Source organism: Doryrhamphus excisus, chromosome 7 (genome assembly GCF_030265055.1).
Source record: "Doryrhamphus excisus isolate RoL2022-K1 chromosome 7, RoL_Dexc_1.0, whole genome shotgun sequence".
NCBI lineage: Eukaryota > Metazoa > Chordata > Actinopteri > Syngnathiformes > Syngnathidae > Doryrhamphus > Doryrhamphus excisus.
Genome location: NC_080472.1, coordinates 22,050,395 through 22,071,153, shown reverse-complemented (window position 1 = coordinate 22,071,153; position 20,759 = coordinate 22,050,395). Strand labels below are relative to the sequence as shown.

Genomic DNA, 20,759 nt, shown 5'->3' with positions numbered 1-20,759 from the left:
GTGTTTCATATCGTCACTTTGCATAGAATCCCACTCCTTATTTTACTAAAATTGTATTAAATGAGCCAGGTGAGGTATGTATCTACTTATCTATCGAATTATCTTCTTAATTTTAATTTGAAACCACAAAATTGTTGCTTTTCTGCGTCTTTGTTTGCTGCACTTGACGCCTTAATTCATGAGGTACCCGGATGTTAGCTTAACTCTGCATGACGGTTCATTCGATAAACTTAACTGAGTTTATCAAAGTTGTCTAATCATTTAAAATATTCAAAAAATACGTATTTATTGTTGCGTGTTAAGGTAGTCTGATTGCCAGAGTATTACCTGCCGGGCCGTCATAAAAGAGGCAGCACGTCTCCCCATTCCAGCGTCTTTTGTGGCGTTGTAGTCCTCTGCTGCCCCCTGGCGGCTAGGAGTGTGCATGCATTAACAGAATAAGCTTCAGCTTTCACTTTTCACAAGCACATAGATTTATTTATTTATACAAATATAATATGTATAACAATTGCATATTAACAATATGTTTTTTTTCTAAATCCACAAAGCACGGTACCGCCATCGCCAAAAAGCCAAATAAGACAGTACCTGTGACTGAAGATAGAAAATGATAGGTTGTCATGTTTGAGGGACAAATATATCGCGACGGGTACAAATCTGGCAGTGTGGCACATGTCGCACTCGAAACAGGAAGGGAGGAACTAAAGGATGGGATTACTTCTCATGCCTTTTGGTCACCGGACGGAAAGAAGAGGTGAAAGGTCAGAAGCGAAAATGAAAACAAAGCACAAAAACACAATCAAACGCTTGAATAAATCATCTGTAAAAGCGATATATCCTCACAAGGCGGGAAAAGCAAATCGGATAAAACATTCCACATCTTCACCAGCGCTCACAATGATTGTCGGAACACAAAAACGCTGTAGCACAATCACCATCATCTGTCAACACAGAAGGAGCAATAAAAGTGGAATATATAATAAAGCTCTGATAGGATCTGGGTTGACATTCTGCGTGTGTCGTCTAGCAGTATTCCACGATATTCCACGATAACCACAAGAGGCTCAAACATGGAAAATCAAACGGAAAAGAAAAGAAAAGAATACATTTTTCCTATAACGGAGACATTTCGGGATGACCGCGGTGTCACCAATGAAGCGTGCGTGTGTTTATTGCTAGCAACCTTCATCCTTTGCTACAATGTCGCATCTTCTGCTCCATAGACCACCACCAGGAACAGAAGAAAGAAAGAAACACCAGATGAGCAGAGAAGGAAGTAGAAAAGGTCAAAAAGGACCGCCCAAAAGCACCAAATTCATCAGGACAAACACTGGCGTTTTTTTTTTTTTTTGCTGGGGAACGCCGGAAGGGAAGGTCCTTCAACTCGATGACGGAGCTTTGGGATCTTCAGCACCGAAAGATCCAAACCGTCACGTCCTGCTTCACTTTTTCTTCTTCTGCACCGACCTGGTGGACGTCAACGAGAAGAAGAGAAGAACAGGCTCAGAGCAGCGACTTCCTGACGGGATGGCATCCAAAGTAAGGGTGACGCGCCTGAAGCCAACCGGAGGACTGGTTCTCCCAGATCCACTATCTCCCTAGTCTACCAGGCCTACCTGGAGACTGAGGTTGACAGGCGGATCGGCAGGATTTCTCGGAAGTCGGAAGACCGGGATCTCAAATTAGCTATGGATTTATGCTCCTCCCCTCAGGCTGTGGATACCTCCTACGGAGTTTCCTCCATAGGGAGGCCGGACTCAGCCAATCGGGGTTGGACTCCTAAACCCCACCCATCATCTAGCATGGCCAATCTCATTGGCTGCTAGCTGTGTCCTTCATCGTGAAGACTGGATAGAATCGGTCTTAGGGACGTAGTTTCGAAGTCAACTGGTCTACGGTTTTCGGTTCTTGGAATTCCAAGTGTGAGTCAAACTCGATAATCTCAACAAAAAACTGTACAACAAACCTGGATTTAAAATCCTTAGCGACGGGTTGGTGGAGAAGCTCAAGGTTGTCCAGGTGTTGACAGGAAGAAGCCACCATTGCTCAGCTTCCTTCCACACACACACACACACATACACATACACCACACACATAGGTCAGCCCTATGGGACAGGCCTATTTTTAATTGCACTATCTACACAATACCATCTTCACACACACAGGTGTAGCGGGCTGGACCGGAGAGCCTACTGCCTACCCCCGCGATTGGCCCGCTGGCTGCTGGGGCTTGGCGGCTCGCTCGGGGTGCCCTGGGCTGCAGGATATTTTGGTCTGGTCTGCCTGGCCTTCCTGGGGGTCCCGCTGGAACCAGCTGACGCCGGGGCTTGCCCTGGTGTCATGGTTGGCGCTACCTCCCTGGATCTGTCCTGGGTCGCGGGCGCCAACGTGCCCTTGGGGGGGCGTTCACCGGCCTCCAGGCAGTGGGGTCCGCGCTGCTGGTGGCCTGAAGTCTACGGTGGTGGCTTGGGGTTGTTGCGCTGTGGTGGCTGCTGCGGGACCGGGCTGTGTGTTGGGAGGGGACCTGATCCTGCTCGTGGGTACGGGGGCCGGGGTGGCGTGTGGGGATGGGGAGCATGCTCCTCGGGGTGGGGCCTGCTGGGGGGGCGGTGCTCTTTCGGGCGTTTGGGTGTCTGCTGCCACTGGTCCTATGCTCTGCCGCATCGCTGTCCCTGTCTTTGCCCATCCCCAGTCTTGCCTTAGGGCTCGTCGGGGATGGTTCTCCGGTACGTGGGCGGAGCGCTGCTGGTTCTGGGGGCGGGGGGGGCTGGCCCTCCCGGTGGATGGTGGGGTCCTTCGGGGGCCTTGCGCTGGTCTTAACTCCTCGGCTCTGGTGCGTGGCCTCCCCGTGACTTGGAGCTATGGCTCTCCCTCACGGGGGTGAGCTGCCCGGTGGATGTCGGCCGGCGCAGTGGAGCGCCTCACCACTCGCCTGCTCGCCCCCTCCGCTTGCTCATGTGCGGGCCTCCTCCCCTCGCCCGCTCCTTTGTCTGCCACACTGCAGTAGCCCTGATGCCGTGGTCGAGGGGAGTCTGGGGGTGCTATGCCTTGGCGGTCCGTACCTCCCTGGGCTCGGGGCCTGGTTGTGGGTCTGGGACCCCTGGGTCCCCCACCCTGTGATGCCCCGGACGCCCCACCCGGGGACGTCCACAGCATGTGTGTGTATTGAGTGGATGGGGTGTGCATGTGTCTGAGTTTATTTTATGTATTTATTGTTTTAAATACTTAGATAATTAATGATTAGTTTTATTATAATTATATATATATGTATATATATATGTATATGTGTGGATGTGTATGTGGGTATATGGCCATGTAGATATACGGGGGGGGGGGCTCTGCGGGGGTCTGGTGTAGGGTGTTCCATCTCAACCGCCCGGTCCTCCATGGGGCAGTGTGCCCGGGCCTCTTCTGTCCTGGCCGGGGCGGTCCTATGTCGGTGGTCGGGCCTGGGGTTACCTGGGGCGGGCCGGGTTCTGCTTCCTGGGGGTGTGTGGGGGGCGGGAGGCGGTGCCTCCGGCCGTGGACGGGCTCCCTTCCGGCCGGCAGGGGCGCCCCTGTGCCCACGGGTGTGTGGCCTTCGATGCCCTTCTGCCCTAGTAGGGTATGGTCTCCCGCTGGTCTCGGGGGTGAGGCTCTCCTCCGGCCTGCTGGCGCCCTGTTGCCGGTTGGGATTGCTCCTCCATGCCCTCTTGCTGGTCTCTTCGGGGAGTTGCTTCGGGGGCGGGTCTTGGGGAGTCGGCCCTGGCTTTGCCCACACCCACGGGGCCGGAGGATCTCTGGCGGTGGGGGCTTGACCTGGCTGCGCGGGGCGGGGTTTGCTGGGTGGTAGAAGGCAGTCTCTCTCCTTTTGTCATTCTCAGTGACAATTACACATTCACACACTCGCATTCACATACACAACACACCTCCATATGGGCACTCACAGCACATGGGTGCTTCTTTATACAATCTACTCTCTTATCCCTGATGTTTATATAGTATTGGTATGCTATTATTACAGTAATAATGATGTCAAGCAATGAGATTTTAATTACTGTAACTGTATGGTTGCAATTGTGTTTACTATCATGGGTCATGTCCTCATTGTTACTATTGCTACTGGTAAGTTGGACTGTTTCATTTCACTGATATCATCTCCAGTGTGACCCTTAGCCATCATTGACATTTAACTGTTCTGTTTGTCACTGTTGTTGTTTTGGGAATTCTTGTTGCTGCTGTTTTTGTCTCTCCCTCTACTGCCCCCCCCCCCTCCCCGACCCCACCTTTCTCTTCTCTCTTCTTCTTTTCTGTTCTTCTTCTTGCTCCGGTCCGGTCGTCCCAAATGGCATAACAAAGACATCAAATAACGGCAAATAAAATTTCATGGTACAGGGAAGTTGTAGCCAACACCTTTCCTGACACAGAGCAAATCTGTCTAGCATGTAAGGGCATTTAGATCAACAATACTATCTGCCCCAATGGCTGGACGGGACAAAAAAAAAAAAAAAAAAAAAAAAAAAAAAAAAAAAAAAAAAAAAAAAAAAAAAAAAAAAAAAAAAAAAGAAGCCACCACTCCCCACACCTTAGGCCCCGCCTCCCGACACCATTCAATAATACTCCATCAACCCCGCCCCCCCGTCTCACCTACGACATGTGGTTCTGCTGGCTGGACAGGTTCTGCTGCTGCTGCTGCTGCATGAGGAGCTGCTGCTGCTGGCGCCGGCGGGCCGTGCGCAGCTTCTCGAAGCGGGCCTCCATCTCCTCCAGCACCTTGGGCGTGTAGCGGACCACCAGCTTGACGCTGTCCTTGGCCGCCTTCAGGAGCTCCACCGCCTTCTCGTGGTGCTCGCCCTCCACGCTCTGAGCGAGAAAGAAGGGAAAGTCCTTCTGAAGCAACCATGTACCTTTAACTTCGGTCTTATAAGTGGACGTACCACCCCGTTGACGGACAGCAGCTGGTCGCCCCGCTTGAGGCCGCCGTGACGTTCCGCCACCCCGCCGGGAATGATGCGGGAGATGTAGATGGGAGAGTTCTGCTCCTTGCCGCCCATCACGTTGAAGCCCAGGCCTTCCTCCGTCTTGGGAAGCTCCACCACCCGCGGGTGAGAGTGGCCCTCGCTGGCGGCGAAGGCGGCCACGGTGGCCTGCACGCAAGGAAGCTCGTCAGCTTCGGGTTGGCGGAAACATTTTGGCCGACTTCACAAGTTTAAACGTTACCTTGTTAACGTTACCTTACCTTGGCGGTGGCGCGGGCCTGGTACTCCGGGCAGCCGTTGACGCTGATGGTTTCATGCATGTACTGGTACACCTGGGGGGGGGGGGGACCACACATTTCTCCACCAACATTTCCTCACAAGCATGAGACTCAGAACTAACATCAATGCTTCAATGACCTGAGACTCAGAGCTAACATCAACGTTTCAATGACCTGAAACTCAGAGTTAACATCAACGCCCCAATGGCATGAGGCTCAGAGCTAACATCAACGCTCCAATGGCATGAGGCTCAGAGCTAACATCAACGTTTCAACGACCTGAAACTCAGAGTTAACATCAATGTTTCATGACCTGAGACTCAGAGCTAACATCAACGTTTCAATGACTTGAGACTCTGAGCTAACATCAACGCTCCAATGGCATGAGGCTCAGAGCTAACATCAATGTATGGTTCCAGGTTCTATGGTTCCAGTGACCTGAGACTCAGAGCTAACATCAACATTTCAATGACCTGAGACTCAGAGCTAACATCAATGTTTCAATGACCTGAGACTCAGAGCTAACATCAGTGTTCAAGTGACCTGAGACTCAGAACTCACGTCAATGTATGGTTCCAGGTTCTATGGTTCCAGTGACCTGAGACTCAGAGCTAACATCAATGTTTCAATGACCTGAGACTCAGAGCTAACATCAGTGTTCAAGTGACCTGAGACTCAGAACTCACGTCAATGCTTCAATGACCTGAGGCTCAGAGCTAACATCAACGTTTCAATGACCTGAAACTCAGACCAGCATCAATGTTAGCTCTGATCAAGCGCTCCTCACCTCTCTGATGGCCGTGCAGAACTCGCTCTGCAGCACTTTCTTCAGGGACTGCAGCTTGTGGCCCGGAACCTCGCCCGACTCCTGCAGCTTCTCCAGCAGCTCGATGGCTCGGGCAACATCTGGCGGGGGAGCAGAACAGACGTCACGCTTGGAAGTCTCGCTACAGACCACCAAAACATATCTGCAATGACCTGGAGGAGGTGGGAGGAGAGGAGGAAAGCTCCATGGACGTACGAGCAAGGCTAGTTGGCCCACAAAACACACAAAAGGTGGTGTGTGCTATAATACCTCAGAGAAAAGGAACACAAATATGGCTGCTGCGGTGTACCACAAGGCTCCCTTCTTGAACAACTCGTGTTTCATTTGTACATGTGTCTGTTCAACATTGGTGTTGCAAAGCAGCGTGTGGCTTTACACGGCATCCAACATCATGTGACCCACATTTAGACCCGCCCCTCATGTTCGACCTCAGGCGATGTGAAAGCCAATGAAATAAAAAATCCACAGCCTGTTTCACGGCAAGCCAGCATGGATCCTATTGATTGGTCCAGTGGCAAAGCTCCATTTCCTGCTCGGCCCCGCAGGACGCGTCCCTATGTTTGGTTACAGGTTCTATGGTTCCAGTGACCTGAGACTCAAAGCTAACATCAGTGTTTCAATGACCTGAGACTCAGCGCTAACATCAGTGTTTCAATGACCTGAGACTCAGAGCTAACATCAGTGTTTCAATGACCTGAGACTCAGCGCTAACATCAGTGTTTCAATGACCTGAGACTCAGAGCTAACATCAGTGTTTCAATGACCTGAGACTCAGCGCTAACATCAATGTTTCAATGACCTGAGACTCAGCGCTAACATCAATGTTTCAATGACTTGAGACTCAGAGCTAACGTCAATGCTCCAATGGCATGAGGCTCAGCGCTAACATCAATGCTCCAATGGCATGAGGCTCAGAGCTAACATCAACGTTTCAATGACCTGAGTCTCAGAGCTAACATCAATGCTCCAATGGCATGAGGCTCAGAGCTAACATCAACGTTTCAATGACCTGAGACTCAGAGCTCACGTCAATGCTCCAATGGCATGAGGCTCAGAGCTAATATTGGTGTTCCAGTGACCTGAGACTCAGAGCTAACATCAGTGTTCCAGTGACTTGAGACTTAGATCTAACATCAACGTTTCAATGACCTGAAACTCAGAGCTAACATCAATGTTTCATGACCTGAGACTCAGAGCTAACGTCAATGTTTCAATGACCTCAGACTCAGAGCTAACATCAACGCTCCAATGGCATGAGGCTCAGAGCCATTGGTGTGCCAGTGACCTGAGACTCAGAGCTAACATCAGTGTTCCAGTGACCCGAGACTTAGATCTAACATCAACGTTTCAATGACCTGAAACTCAGAGCTAACATCAATGTTTCATGACCTGAGACTCAGAGCTAACATCAATGTTTCAATGACCTCAGACTCAGAGCTAACATCAACGCTCCAATGGCATGAGGCTCAGAGCTAACATCGACATTTCAATGACCTGAAACTCAGAGCTAACATCAATGTTTCATGACCTGAGACTCAGAGCTAACGTCAATGTTTCAATGACCTCAGACTCAGAGCTAACATCAACGCTCCAATGGCATGAGGCTCAGCGCTAACATCGACATTTCAATGACCTGAGACTCAGAGCTAACATCAACGCTCCAATGACAAAAGACAGCTTCATTCTCCTTTTTCCAGGGAGCCAAGGCTGCTAACTGGATGGAACTCCATTCCCTCAATGCTGCCCTCTGCTGGTTCCAGATGTGGATGGTCACATGCTGCATAAAAAGCCTGGCAGTCAAGGCCGTACACGAGTTGGAACCTCACTCCGTCACTCTGTGATTCCTTTTGTTTTGATGTGCACAGCAGCACTTTCACCCTCTGCTAGTTGCTGCACGTTGTAGCTCTTGCATGCATCATGGGAAAAATATGTTTTTCCCACCTTTTTCCCGGAGGCGAAGTCGATATGATATTTCCCGGCGTCAGAATGTGGTACTATAGATGTTTAGAACGAGACTAAAAACCATGGGATCTCCTCTCCCAACATCACATTTGAGTATGCTCTCCACGTGGACGCGCGCCCCCGTCACTCAAAACCGGGAATGCTCATTCCGGATTGGATATTCATGACTGTGGCATGTACTTTTCATCATGTACTTTTCCGATGGCAGTACCTAGTGGTTGGATCCTGGCATGTACGGAAGGAGGTACTAGAAAGGATAACAACCTCATTCCTTGGTACAGGCTACAGTACTACAAAGAGTACCGCAGTAGTACTACTACCAGGAATATGAAAGTTGCCTGACGTGCCTGACGTGCCTGCGATTTGGAGGGGCTAGGGGCGAGGGGGGGTTGGGGGGTGACATGGCCGTGGAGGTTACATAATGAGCACAGAGATGAGCCGCGATACCAAAAAATGATGCCGGACGTGAACGCAACACAGTGCACCGTCTGTATGTAGACCGGACGCAAGCACGACGCGTGCAGACCCCCGCCCCCCCCCCCCCCCTGACGGCGGAACGACGTGACGACATCTCGTCCCGAAACGGCCGAGGCGGTAAAAGGTGAAAACGGTGAAGAAATGCGTCTTTACCTCGATCCAGGGTGAGCGGCTGTTGGAGCACCGTCGCCATGACTGCTGTTGACTGGAGACTACCAGCACTGGGGGGAGGGTGCAGCATCACGCACGCACACGCACACACACGCACACACATGCCCCCTTTAAATACTACTAATAATACACATTTAATAATACACAATCACCCAAATCAAGCATTAATCACTTGTAATTACATTTTTTCATATAATTTATGTCCATAAAAATTGTGATAGATTTACAAACGATGCTTAAATTACATTTGGGAATTGATTTTGAATATAATGCTATTATTCTATCATTCATATTATATATATATATATATATATATATATATATATATATATATATATATATATATATATATATATATATATATATATATATATATATATATATATATATATATATATATATATTATTATCATTATTATTATATTATATATTATTATCATTTAAAATTTAGTTTCTCTTTCCACATTTTTTTCCTATTTTTGCTATTCTTTTATTTCTACAACGTGCCACGGGTCAATAAAAAACAAGATGTGGGCTGTGGGCCATACCTTGGACACCCCTGCCTTAATATACTATATGTATATATATATATATGTATGCATATTTTAATATTTTTATAATTTATTTTTACATAAAAATTTAGCTGTGATTGGCTGGCGACCAGTCCAGGGTGTACCCCGCCTTACGCCCGAAGACAGCTGGGATAGGCTCCAGCACCCCCCGCGACCCTCGTGAGGAAAAGCAGTAGAAAATGAATGAATGAATGAATGAATAAAAATTTAGGTTACAGAGAAAAAAACATAACAAATTTAAAAATGTTTCTAGATTTAATTATCAGTACAAGCAATATGAAATATGACTTTTTGTCCCAGACGTCACCTCAGACAGATGTCCCTTCATGACTTCCTGCCCCTTTGATCCTAGTCACATGGTTGTGATTTTATGAGGGGGGGGGCATAAATCAATCATGATAGGAACCCGCCTCTCTACTCTGTCACATGCCCCGCCTGCATGCACATCACATGCACGCTTCTGTGGCGGCACGTGTAGAAGCTTAAGTCATACATAATCCATCCATCTACGTATCCGTCTATCCGTCTGTCTATCCGTCCATCCGTACGTCCCGCCATCCATCTATCCATCTGTCTATCCGTCCAACCGTACGTCCCGCCATCCATCTATCCGTCTGTCTATCCGTCCATCCGTATGTCTGTCCGTATGGCCGTCCATCCATTCATCCGTCCGCCCATCCATCCATATATCCAACCATCCATCCATATATCCATCCATATATCCACCCATCCTCCATCCATCCAGCCATCCATCCATCCATCCATCTATTCATCCATCCATCCATATATCCATCCAACCACCCATCCTCCATCCATCCATATATCAATTTCTCCATCCATCCATCCATCCACCCACCCATTCATCCATCCATCCATATATCCATCCATCCACCCACCCATCCATCCATCCATCCATCCATCCATCCATCCATATATCCATCCATATATCCATCCATATATCCATTAAACCACCCATCCTCCACCCATCCATATATCCATTCATCCATCATCCATCCATCCATCCATCCATCCATCCACCCATCCTCCATCCATTCATCCACCCACCCATCCATCCATCCACCCATCCATCCATATAGTCATCCATCCATCCATCCATCCATCCACCCATCCATCCATATAGTCATCCATCCATATATCCATTCATCCATCATCCATCCATCCACCCATCCTCCATCCATTCATCCACCCACCCATCCATCCATCCATCCACCCATCCATCCATATAGTCATCCATCCATCCATATATCCATCCACCCATCCATCCATATAGTCATCCATCCATCTATCCATCCACTCAGTCCATCCATCCATCCATCCACCCATCCATCCATCCATGGCTTGATTGCAATCAACTTAAGCTCTTTGGGCTTAATCCCTCATGTCTCCATTGATGTCCCATCTGCTGCCTCTAATGGAGGAAGAGACGTCCATATCAGTAGTTCTGATTTCCAACATCAGCAATGCTTTGACCGTATAATACGATCTGCAGTACTTCTCCTTGATACTTGTAGCTAGCTAGCTGTGGCAACAACAACGAGCGTGATAACACGTCATTGCCGCCTTGTTGCTTGGCAGATTTCACAGAAAGATGTGGCCTCCGTTTACTCAGGGCTGCCTCACACCACAGAGAAAGGACAGGGTCATATGGCAGGAAAGGGGACAGCAGTAGAAGAACATTTGCCTTCTTCTTTTGGTTGAATGCAAAATACATATATGTATATTTTACCACAGCTTCCTCTGCTGGGTGAAAGATGGTACTGCAGCGCCGGGTTAACCTCAGCATGCATGGAACACATTCCCAGGCTTCCCAGTAAAAAGACCAGTTGTACTTTTCTGACACTTGCCGTATTTCCAGCGTGGCGGCTTTGCATGCAGATGTGAACTTGACAAGGTCTTAACCAGAGATTAGGCCGCCATCCACGTGGGCGGAGCTACAGAGTCAGGAAGCAGGATTAGTGTGAAGCTGTTTTTTTTTTTTTTTTGCTAGCAGAGTGAAGGTTTGCCCTGGAAAGGAGAGGAATGAAGATTAGCCGCAGACGGAGTATATGTGTGGGAATGAGAGGGACCCAAGTGGAAGAGTGAGGTTACGGGGAGAAGAGATACTGAAGGTGGAAAGTGTCAGGCGTGATGTGATAGAAGAGTTCCAGCTAAAAGGAAAGGTATACAAAACCGTGGTGAGACCAGCCATGTTTGGTCTAGAGACAGGAAGCAGAACTGGAGGTAACAGAGATGAGGATGCTGAGGTTCTCATTGGGAGTGACCAGGATGGATAGGATCAGGGAGACTACAGAGTCTCGGGGCCAAAACCAGCAGGCTCAAGGACAGTTTCTTCCACAAGGCAGTCAGGATGCTGAACTCCCTCCCCGCTTTGCCCCCCCTCCGCTGCCCCCCCCACCGCCTTCACTTTACCCATGCTCATTTGCACTACTGTTTCATATACTGTTTATTCTGTTGATATTGTTAATTGTAGTATTGAAGGTAGTCTTTAGTTATTATAATTATATTTATTAATTGCTGGGCCGGTGGTCCGAGAGGTCTGAACTTTCATGTATGCTATTTGTCGAGCATGTATTTGCCAATAAAGTTGACTTTGACTTGACTTCTTCTCTCTCCTGTAAAATCCCCATTGAATAACTTCATAACTTTGCTTCTATAATGTCAATTATCGCCTTCACTTTGGTTATATTACTACTACTACTACTACTACAATTGTACTATTATACTACCACTTATTACTTAACTCGCGATTAACGGCTGATATTCTGTAGGGGCGTCAGGGTAAACATGAGACCACGTGACACAACCAGGAAGTGTGCGGAACTGAAAAAGGCCGGTTCAAGGCTGGAGGAGGAGCCTCCGAAGACCGGGTGGGCTTGGCAGGACGCAGACCCTGAATGCTAACAAGGCCACAGTTCACATTCCTAAGGATGCACGCGCTCCCTTCAGGTGCCCCCTGACGTCACAGGAAGTTGCAAAAACTCAGCGAAAGTTTGGCGGCAGCGATGCACGCGCACATCCAACGTGTACTCTGCACGAGCAGCCTCGGGCGGCAAGCGTGGAATGTTTGCGGACACCGACGTGGCGAGTTACGCCGGGTTGCGGCGAGGCGAGGCTGCGTGGACGATGCACGCCAGGCGGAGTACCGCCGAGCTTTCGCCTTCGCCCGGGACCAGCCCGCCCAGTACTGGGCAGAAGCGGGCGAGGACATCCGCTGGTTCGAACCGTGGAGCAAAACGCTGCAAGTGGAGGACCCTGTGTTCCCACAGTGGTAGGTTTGGGAGGATAGCGGGAAATCCAACGCGAGGAAGCGGGACGTAAACGCACCACTCTGCAAAACAACAAGTTGCTTGTGTGCTCCCGAAATGTCATCATTTGGTGTTCTTTAAACTTGACATTTTCAGTCACGCTTTGTTTATCTCAGTTATGCATACAAAAACATAAACAAACATCACGTGGTGAAAAAAAGGGATCAGAAAAACAACCAAAAGAAAAGTTGATTTTCGATCTTGTTTTGGCTGAACAATCTACAAAAGTACGTGAGTAATAAACACAAACATGTCAGTAATGACAACAAGAAATATGATATATTTCTCATTTCTCAATATTTGTTAATTTACCGTGTTTGACCGCAAATATTATCTCATTTGTACAAGTGTGCCTTTAAACGAAGTGGCTCGTTAGCTGCTAGCATGCCAAGCAGCTAGCTTAGCATGTCAGTAATAACAAGAAATATATATTTCTCATTTCTCAATATTTACCGTGTTTGACCGCAAATATTATAGCAAATATTATCTCATTTGTACAAGTGTGCCTCTAAAAGAAGAATTTGGCTCGTTAGCTGCTAGCATGCCAAGCAGTTAGCTTAACTAAGCTAGCTAGCGTAACTAAGCTAGCTGCTTATTATTGCTACTAGTCTGACGTTTAAGGCCTAACTTCTGCTTTTGAATTGAATTTTGAGTGAACGAAGGTGAAAAGTGTAAAGCTTAGCTTTTAATACTCTTCTCATAAAGTACTCAATATTTTTTTTTACTTCTTTCAGATATAATCAACATAATTATTCAACCAGGCTGCAAACATGACTGTGTTCTGTGTTTTAGCCAACTTAAAAGCGGCTGCTGTGATGTGTTTTCCTGCCAGGTTTGTTGGCGGCAAGCTGAACATGTGCTACAACGCCGTGGATCGCCACGTCGAGGGGGGCCGTGGAGGTCAGGCGGCCATTGTTTACGACAGCCCGGTGACAGGAAGCAAGCGGAGCATCACCTACGGGGAACTCCAGGAGCAGGTCCTTAACACCGTTAGTCGGTTTGCCCTCCACCCAAACATTGTTTCTCCTGCGTGTTGTTACAGGTGTCGCGGCTAGCTGGCGTCCTGACGAAGAACGGCGTCCGTAAAGGCGACATGGTGGTCATCTACATGCCCATGGTGCCCCAGGCCGTGTACGCCATGTTGGCGTGCGCCCGCATCGGCGCCCCGCACAGCCTCATTTTTGGCGGCTTTGCATCCAGAGAGCTTTCCGTGCGCATCAATCACGCCAAGGTGAGACACTTGCTCTTTTCATCCGGGACATGGCGGCGTGGGCGGCCGGTGATGGGGGCAGGGCTGAGATGAGCGAGGGGGCGATGATGACGATTTATTTACAGCAGCTCAACAAACTGCCATTTTTGTAGTTTTTTCCATGGAGCCGTATCGGGGCCAAACGTTTTGTACTTGAAGAAATACAATCTGTAAATGACAAATTGACGTATTCAAGATTAGCGTTCATCGTTCATGTACAACAACATACCGCTCAGTTCAATTCTTGTACTGCCCACGCTCCCTGAAGGCAACACCATAGGGTAAAGTCCACAGCTGTCAAGATTCCACGCCCTGACGCAACCGGAATCTAAGCGTTAGAGTGAAAGGAAAGGTTTGCATCTGAAGCCTGGGAAAAAATAATATTTTTATTATATTAAATGTGAAAATATCTAAAATATTAATAATATCGGAAACGTGAAAAGCAATAATTTAGTGAATCCAAACTCCATCCAACCCGGAAGAAGTTTTTTTTTGTCTTTTTCCCAAGCATCTAATATGGCGGCCTGTTCCTCCAGCCTAAAATGATCATCACCGCCACGTTCGGCGTGGAGCCGGGCCGCCGCGTGGCCTACGTCCCCCTGGTGGAGAAGGCGTTGCAGCTGAGCTCCCACCGACCCTCCAGCGTGCTCATCTACCGCAGAGACGAGACGGAGACGGTGAGGCTGAGCAACGCAGGCTCAGTCCGCACGCCGCATGAAGCCACGCCTCCTGTCTTTGTCCTCACAGGAGCGAGCGTCCATAAGCGGGGACCTGGCTCTGGACTGGGACGAGGAAATGGCCGCCGCTCGGCCCCACGATTGCGTTCCCGTGGCCTCCAGCCATCCTCTGTACATCCTCTACACGTCAGGCACCACCGGAACGCCCAAGGTGACGTTAGCATGTGATAGTTAGCGTCGCTAATGAGCTTATTTACATGTTTTGCTATTTTTTTTGTTACACCGCAGGGGGTGGTGAGAGACACCGGGGGGTGTGCCGTGATGCTCAAGTGGACCATGTCCAATGTTTACGGACTCAGGCCCGGGGAGGTGAAGGTTTTTTGTGACCTGTGACAGGATGACATGTTGATGTACGATCACATGTTGCAGGTTTGGTGGGCGGCGTCAGACCTGGGCTGGGTGGTGGGCCACTCCTACATCTGCTACGCTCCTCTCCTCCACGGGAACACCACCATCCTCTACGAGGTAGATCCGATCACCATCCCCCGACCGCATGCTAGTCGCACCAAACCCGCCCCCGTGGGGGTGGGAAGGGGGGTACGACCCATGGAGGGCACAGAAAACCTCATTCGACCGCAAACGGTTTTAGCCAGAGACCTCGGTGGCATCAAACCCGAATACAGCGCACCTTGCTGGGCCACAGCAGGCAAAAGTAAGGACACCCCAGCCTCCATGCTAACTGCTAGCCAACATACACCAGAAAGGTCCCGGGGGGGGGGTGTACCTCTTGGGCTCTATTCATGCATCCCACTTTAATAGTCCGTCTCCTGGTGCCAACCCCCCCCCACAAAGTCTAGCGGTGATCCCGAGTGGAACGGACAGTCGGAGCTGCTTGGTATTCCGCTAGCGCTCCCTGGAAGGAGAGCCGGGGTGAATGTTGACGCCCCCTGAAAGAGAATGGGAACAAACGCCCGTCCGCGTGCGGCACACAATGATGAGGTCGTGTTTCGCCCGCAGGGCAAGCCCGTTGGGACGCCGGACGCCGGCGCCTTCTTCCGAGTCCTGTCTGAGCACCAAGCGGCCGGCATGTTCACCGCGCCCACCGCCATCCGAGCCATTCGCCAGCAGGACCCCCGGGCCGAGAGCGCGGCCACGTATCCCCTGCCCAAGTATGCCGAGCGAGCGTGACCTTTGACTCCCACCTTGGGTGGAGTGATTGACAGGGCGTGTCCTTCCAGACTGAGGTCTTTATTCCTGGCGGGAGAGCGCTGTGACGTGGAGACGCTGGAGTGGGCCAAGAGGAGCTTCAGGGTCCCCGTACTGGATCACTGGTGGCAGACTGGTAAGGAAAGGTCTAGCGGGACCCGGACTGGCCTGCCCGTCCTTGCAGTGGACCGTCCATCCCGGCCTGATCACCCGTATCTCCACGCCGCCACACATACAGGGAGGGGGTTGCTAAGAGCCTTGTCCCACCACGTTAGACGGGACCCATGCTGCAGAAAACCTAAGGCTAAAATGCTAATGCTACTTAGCGTTGGCAGATATCTTGAACTACTTTTCACCGCCCGTTTTCACCGCCCCTTGTCGTCGCCCCTTATCATCGGCTGTTGTCATCGCACGTTATCCTCGCCCGTTAGCATCCCTCCTTATCATCGCCCGTTGTCATCCCCCCTTATCATCGCCCGTCGTCATCGCCCGTTATCCTCGTCCGTTAGCATGCCCCCTTATCATTGCCCCTTGTCATCGCCCGTCATCATCGCCCCTTGTCATGGCCCGTTGTCATCGCCCGTTTTCATCCCCCCCAATTCATCGTTATTATCAGCTCCTACAAAGTTGGGTTGGCAGCTAGCGACACACCAGCAGTCCTCCAACCCATTGGAGTGGGCGTGGCAGTGGGAAACCGTTTGCGGCGTCATGGTAGTAGTAGAGGAAGTAGAGGATGAGGATGAGGTGAAGAAGAGGTTGGTAAACATCTGACGGCGGGCGTGGGCGCTACGGAGACGTTGATGTGCTGCACGCCGTCTGCCATTTCCAGCCTGATATTAATCCCTGTGCTATTTCAGGAGCAGGCTGGGGGGGTGGGAGGGGGGGTGGGGGGGGTCACCGGTGTTGCCTGGTAACAAGCGCGTGCTTCCAGCCGGTAGGGGTGGTGGTCTTCCATAAACAGGAGAATGCCTCCACGTCTTCATCTTGATCTTTCCACCATTCACCTGCACCGTCGTCATGCTAGCGTCATGACTGCTAATGCCATCAATGGCATTAGCCACCATGCTAGCGTCATGACGGCTCCATGCTAGCGTCATGACGGCTAATGCCATCTATGGTATGCTAGTCCAAGCGTGGAAGCAAATCAAGTCAGTGATTGACAGCTGACTTCTTATTTACATGTGGCATGAAGACACACAGCTTTCCTATTTGTCTGCATTATAAAGATACACAAATGGATAAAAGAGGCGAGTGATGAATGTACCTCCAGCAAGGTTTCCATCCACGCTGTGAGCATTCTTTGGGGAACCGGTGTCACAGAGAGGAACCAGCTTGGTCCAGCTCTGCATGCTGGCGTGAAGATCAATTCCCGACTCGGCGGTTTGCTGCTTAGCTACGTTGCAACATTGGTTCTGTGGCATACATGTCAGCATTTGAAGATCTCCGTGGGAAGGAGCCGGTCATGTGACCAGATGACGTTGGTTCAGTCGCTCCTGTTGTGGTATACATGCTAATCAGAAGAAGTCATTCCAATGTAAACAATGAAAACACGTAGAAGAAGCGTGTTGAAGATGGCGCTTACCGTATCTGTTCCATTCCTCTTACCAGAGACGGGCTCTCCCATCACGTCCACGTGTGTCGGCCTGGGGAACTCGCTGACGCCCCCCGCGGGGCAGGCAGGCAAACCCGTCCCGGGATACAATGGTAGGACCTGCGTTGACATCAGCCTCCTCCGCCATCAGCCGCTCTAAAGATCTCCATCTCCTGCAGTGTCGGTCATTGACGAGCACATGGGACAGGTGAAGCCGGGAACGCTGGGGAATATCGTCGTCAGGTACGCCTCATCACCCCCACTCGATGGCGCTATCTGCGATTCAGTCAACATTTTGCAGCAGGAAGATGCTTTGACAAGCGAGAGGACTTTTATTATGAAAAGCGCTTTCAGGCTGTTTCTCCGGCTTCCTGCCGTATGTCTTTGTCTTTGTGACAGACTGCCGTTGCCCCCCGGTGCTGCCGCCTCCTTGTGGCAGAACTCGCAGCTTTTCAAGGAGATCTACTTCAGCAGATTCCCGGTTTGTTTGCTCGAGTCTGTTGATATGGCGCCCTACGGTGGGAAGACAAGGAACTGCAGGCGGTGGTGAACGCATGTGTTTGTGTTCATCAGGGCTTCTACGACACCATGGATGCCGGTTATGTTGACGACGAGGGTTTCCTCTACATCATGTCCAGGTCTGATGATGTCATCAACGTGGCCGGCCACAGGTTGTCCGCCGGAGCCTTGGAGGAGGTAGGAAGGATGCTTGCGGCAAAAAAAGTGTTTTTGTCTCACAGGGGGTGGTGGGGGTGTGTGTGCAGTCGGTGTTGCAGCACCCGGCGGTGGCCGACTGCGCCGTGGTGGGCCTGGAGGACGCGCTGAAGGGACACGTCCCCCTGGCCTTGTGTGTGCTGAAAAACGGTAAGGATGCGGCAAGGCGGTCCCGGAAAGGAAGCAGAACCCGCTCACTGGGTCTCGTTCTGGTCCTCCAGGAGTGAGACAGGGTCGGGAGGAGATCGCCAAGGAGATGGTCCAGCTGGTGAGGGACAACGTGGGACCCGTGGCCGCCTTCAGGAACGTGCTGTTCGTCCACGGGCTTCCCAAGACACGTTCCGGAAAGATCCCGCGCTCCTCGCTGGCCAACCTGGTCAATGGCAAACCGTATAAGGTACGAGATATGAAACGCTGGTCAAAGATCCTTTTTTAGATGACAACCGCGTCCCACGTGATTAAGGAGTGACTGGTCAAAGATCCTTTATACGACACCATCATCCCATTCTAAGGGCCTGCAACATCCTTCAGTATTGTCAACTAGAAAAATACCAAAGATTATTCCTGACGTTTTTGAGGACCCATGACAAAAAACAGCCAAAGATCCTTTATATGACAAAATAAAAAATCCCAGTCCAAGAACCTTTTATATGACAAAAGGGTCTACGACAACACTGATCAAAGATCATATGTAAGAGAACATCATGGCCAGTTTTTAAGATGACTACAGAAAGACTAATCAAAGATCCTTTATACAACAAAGTCATCCCCGTAATCGAAGATTATTTAAATGACAAAATCATCCTCTTTTTCAGGGCGTACTAAAAAAAAAAAAAACACACTAGTCAAAGATCCTATTTGACAAGAGCATCCCCAGTTAGTGAAGAGTGACTAGAAAACCACAAGTCAAAGATTGTCTATATAAGCAGAGCATACAGCTCTTAAGTGATGCTTGCATAACAAAACAAAACAGCTGCTATGTTGACATACAAATCACGTGATTAATCACCCCCCCAACACAGATCACGCCCACCATCGAGGACCCTGACGTCTTCAAGGACGTTGAGACGCTGGTGGAGAAAGCTCTGAGACCCCACGTTGCCTGAACGCATCACCAAGCGGCTTTAGCATATTAGCCTGTCGCGTGTAGGCGTTAGCATTATTTTTTTTAATCAAGCTTTAGTTGAAATAATGAAATAATCTCACTCTTCAGTCGTTTTCCTTTTTAATTTCTTTTGCTCACCACGACGTAATGTAAGTACAAGAAGTCATAAATAAATCCAAAATATCTAGACACAAGATGTCATGATTCCATGTTCGTGCAAATTGAAGATCTTTTAAAAAAAAAAACAAAAAAAAGACAGGAAAAGAGGTCGAAGACACCAAATTGTCACAACAAGCGTTTTCACCTCACGTTGTCGGGTCAAACAAACACTCTACGCACACGATGAGCGGAAGCGGTCCGTCTTCCTGTTTGTTGTTCCGAGAGGGCGGGACTGGACGAGTAACGCGTTCCCATTGGTTGTTAGTTTTGTGCTTGTCCTCTCTCCGGAAGAAACATGGCTCACAGCGACCACTAGAGGGCGACATCCTCTCAGCACGATGAAAAAATAGAAGGGCGATGTGTTCTGAGAGCAGCATTATATTATCTATGGTCCACTAACATTTCTTTGCACAATAGACGTGTGTACGTATATTTAAAAAATGTCATATTTATATTCATGTACAGATAACCTACATCATCTTTTGTAAAAGAAAGAAAAAAAAAAGACAGTACATCATATGCTTTACGTGTAAAAGGTAGAAATGGCCGCCAGCCTGCAGGATTGTGGAGTTTAGCACCGGCGTTCAGAGTGGGGGAGGGGCTGGCAGGTGAGGTTTGGAGATGGGGGGGGCTTCTTGGCAGTGCGAGTTGTCCCAATGGCGTGCCCCCAGCTGTCCCCCGCCCCCCACCCACCGCTTCGGCCCGTCCAGCAGCTCCGTTCAGAACTGCGCCTAAAGGGGACACGGTGAAGACTTTCAGTTCCAAAATGGTTCTCTTACTTGTGCCCCCTAGTGGCCGGGCTGGTACGCGTCATTGTCGGGACGCAATACTACTATGAAGTACTACTACAATAACGTCACATGGTTGTTGATAAAAATGTTGAGAATGAGAATTTATAGCAGGGGTGTCCAAATGTCTTTGCGGGAGGGGGTCGGGGTCAATACACGATCATTCCTCCTTCAGACCAAGTAATTCCCACAGGACTGTGATCTATTTGTGGCGGAGGTAGGGTGATGTAATCACATCCTTGTTGAATTTGCATATTGGTTTGTTTAAAATTGCCCCCGGGCTGCACTTTGGACACCCCCGTCTTCCAGGTACGATAACAGCAATAATAATAATAATCTGTAATAACAGTTAGACATTGGATTATTTATGTCTGGTCATTTGGGATTCATGCATGACATTTTTGACACAGCATTCCCCAAATCACGGCTTCCCAAACTTTTGTGCTCACCAAAGTTCAGTCAAATATTATCACATATTTCATTATTGTGTTTTAGCATTAATTTATGTACAATTTATGCTGTTTTTTTAACCAAGTTTAGGAAGCCCTGATTGCAACTGGTGGCAGCTACCAATCCACGCCATGCAGTAGCAGTATTTAGTAGTATTAGTAGTAATTGTGTGGCCTTTAATTTGGTGCGGGTGTTTTATGGCGACACCTGGTGGACGCAGTAATTAATTGAAGGCTATTGAACACGGCTT

General features: G+C 49.4%; 3 protein-coding genes across 9 annotated transcripts in view; 1 reads left to right on the top strand and 2 right to left on the bottom strand.

Annotated features, from left to right (window-relative positions):
* Nucleotides 1–437: 437 nt before the first annotated feature.
* lin7a (lin-7 homolog A (C. elegans)) lies at nucleotides 438–8,742 on the bottom strand. Its single transcript, XM_058077994.1, has 6 exons — nucleotides 8,655–8,742; nucleotides 6,024–6,142; nucleotides 5,219–5,290; nucleotides 4,917–5,126; nucleotides 4,627–4,842; nucleotides 438–1,467 (listed from the first exon to the last, which is right to left on the bottom strand). Exons 1-5 carry the CDS (start codon nucleotides 8,740–8,742, stop codon nucleotides 4,627–4,629), a joined length of 705 nt encoding a protein of 234 aa, XP_057933977.1. The 3' UTR covers nucleotides 438–1,467.
* A 3,358-nt stretch (nucleotides 8,743–12,100) lies between these two features.
* acss3 (acyl-CoA synthetase short chain family member 3) lies at nucleotides 12,101–19,970 on the top strand. Of its 3 annotated transcripts, none has more exons than XM_058077154.1 (16): nucleotides 12,101–12,533; nucleotides 13,403–13,547; nucleotides 13,613–13,801; nucleotides 14,356–14,496; nucleotides 14,567–14,707; nucleotides 14,785–14,865; nucleotides 14,926–15,021; nucleotides 15,514–15,665; nucleotides 15,735–15,838; nucleotides 17,311–17,406; nucleotides 17,473–17,536; nucleotides 17,693–17,774; nucleotides 17,867–17,989; nucleotides 18,058–18,157; nucleotides 18,229–18,404; nucleotides 19,030–19,966. In XM_058077154.1, the coding sequence occupies exons 1-16, from the start codon at nucleotides 12,268–12,270 to the stop codon at nucleotides 19,111–19,113; spliced, it is 2,040 nt and encodes a 679-aa protein (XP_057933137.1). In that variant the 5' UTR covers nucleotides 12,101–12,267; the 3' UTR covers nucleotides 19,114–19,966. The 3 variants fall into 3 exon arrangements, with proteins under 3 accessions (XP_057933137.1, XP_057933138.1, XP_057933139.1); XM_058077155.1 differs by lacking the exon at nucleotides 12,101–12,533 and adding an exon at nucleotides 12,591–12,797 and having other exon boundaries at nucleotides 19,030–19,970; XM_058077156.1 differs by lacking the exon at nucleotides 12,101–12,533 and adding an exon at nucleotides 12,591–12,801 and having other exon boundaries at nucleotides 19,030–19,970.
* Nucleotides 19,202–20,759, bottom strand: part of ppfia2 (PTPRF interacting protein alpha 2) — a 37,940-nt gene continuing 36,382 nt past the window's right edge. For all 5 annotated transcript variants that reach the window (XM_058077149.1, XM_058077151.1, XM_058077150.1 and 2 more), the window contains one exon: nucleotides 19,202–20,002. The gene's annotated coding sequence lies outside the window, so the exon portion shown is untranslated. The remainder of the gene's footprint in view (nucleotides 20,003–20,759) is intronic.